Raw genomic sequence first — 2,031 nt, forward strand, 5'->3', positions numbered from 1 at the left:
GCAAGAATGACAAGAAACTGCCATGTGGGAAGTCATGTCTCGTTTCATCTTGTTTTGAGGTGTTTTGAATGCTAATATGACTAAAATTCGTTAGTTAGCTAACCAACAACTGTAATTATGTATTTAAGAGACAAGTGCTCATTGTGCATATTTATTTATGTTTTCAATAAACATTGGAGACGAAATATAGCTTACATGTCAACAATCTAAGCCAACCCCGTCTGTTTTGCCCCATAGTTGCGCACCCAACGCTTTTGTTCCTAAACAACCAACCCATCTATTACACATGACAACCAATGAAAAATACATATCAGGTATGTGCCAACGACATTCTAGGCCTTTTAATTGATAATGAACAGTGCAAAAAAAATAAGTAGCTGTCATTTACATTTGTGACATTGCAAGAAATAAGTCTTCAAATGATCCAATGCAAAGAAGAGAGGCTGCTTGGCGCGCTAACACGATGTGAATGTCTTCCAAAAGAAGTTCCGGCATCCTGCCTTGCGTTCCCGTTGGGAGAGGGGTAGCTGGCGCACCACCTCCTCCTTCACTCCGAGTGCCTCCTCCAGGTCCGGTAGTACCTCGTTCTCCCCCGCAGCTGTGTTCATCAGGTCCGACATTATCTTCAGCAGGAGGGTGCGGGAGAGATCCTATTAGGAACAGAGTAGAATATAATAGTATAAAATACAACTTCATTGTCCATCCAAGAAAGGGACAGAACTGCCTAACTGATACCATGGATTTTATAACTTCTTTGTTGCTATAACACTATGGTTGTCATGGACCACTTCTGTCAGTTATTCTAGGACCAAAACAACACCAGAAGCCTAATTAAATCATCAAATAATTTAACATATACAAGTAGAAGTTTTGGTCATTTAATATGACTAGTCCTCTTGAAATTGTATGACTTTTGAGTTGAATATTACAGAATATCTTTCAAGAATTAATACAAACATTAGCTCCATTTATGTGGGTCTAACATAATAATAATAATATGCCATTTAGCAGATGCTTTTATCCAAAGCGACTTACAGTCATGCGTGCATACATTTTTACATATGGGTGTTCCCGGGGATCAAACCCACTACCCAGCGTTACAAGCGCCATGCTCTACCAATTGACCTACAAGATCCTTTGTCTTGATCTTGTCCACATTCTGATTGTGCCCACATTTTTAGACAGATGTAGATGTTTAAAAGACGCATTGTGATCTGATTGTGATCAGATCTTTCTGACCACCTCCTGAGGTGAAGTGTAGATGGATCCAATGGAGGCTGCTGAGGGGGGGACGGCTCATAATAATGGCTGTAACGGCGCGAATGGAATGACATCAAACACATGGAAACCATATGTTTGATCTTGATACTTTTCCACTAATTCCGCTCCAGCCATTACCACGAGTCCGTCCTCCCCAATTAAAGTGCCACCAACCTCCTGCGATCTGGACAGTGACACCATTTAAACCATTATCCCGCCCTGTAAAATCATTGACAGAATAAATAAATACATATTATTTTGAAAGAATATCTGTTCAATTTAATTTGCATACAGGAAGGGACCAGGATATCTGTTCACAATGTGAACACAGTGGACAGACGAGACATTTTACTACCATAAATAGATGCAACGGCCACAATCAGAATGTGGATAAGAGGAAGACAAAGGACACATGTTAGAACCAGTAATAAATTAGGCCATTGGCACACAACAGTGAGTCAACCACTCACCTCGTTGCCCTTGGTTGTGTCTGCTCTCAGTAGTTCAGTTAGCATGTCTCTGTGTGGAGCGGCGCTGACCCTCGCCAGCAACACTGAGGCAGACAGAGCCACCAGTAACACCTGTAGCTGGGAACACAGCATCTCCCCTGTCCGTACCTTTCCTATTGGTAAAACTGTTTACCGACTGTGTCCTTCAATGCTATATTCAGCAGCAATAATCTTAGACTGGATGTTCAACAATAACTTGCCTAGTGGAAAACAAAACTACGGCTGGATGTCAGAGAAGGAAGTTGGTTGTTAGGTCCATACA

At 41.5% G+C, this 2,031-nt stretch overlaps 1 protein-coding gene across 1 annotated transcript; it reads right to left on the reverse strand.

Annotated features, from left to right (window-relative positions):
* Nucleotides 1-226: 226 nt before the first annotated feature.
* sst5 (somatostatin 5) lies at nt 227-2,031 on the reverse strand. The gene is made up of 2 exons (XM_041868307.1): nt 1,731-2,031; nt 227-650 (listed from the first exon to the last, which is right to left on the reverse strand). Exons 1-2 carry the CDS (start codon nt 1,860-1,862, stop codon nt 456-458), a joined length of 327 nt encoding a protein of 108 aa, XP_041724241.1. The 5' UTR covers nt 1,863-2,031; the 3' UTR covers nt 227-455.

Source organism: Coregonus clupeaformis, chromosome 39 (assembly GCF_020615455.1).
Source record: "Coregonus clupeaformis isolate EN_2021a chromosome 39, ASM2061545v1, whole genome shotgun sequence".
Classification (NCBI taxonomy): domain Eukaryota; kingdom Metazoa; phylum Chordata; class Actinopteri; order Salmoniformes; family Salmonidae; genus Coregonus; species Coregonus clupeaformis.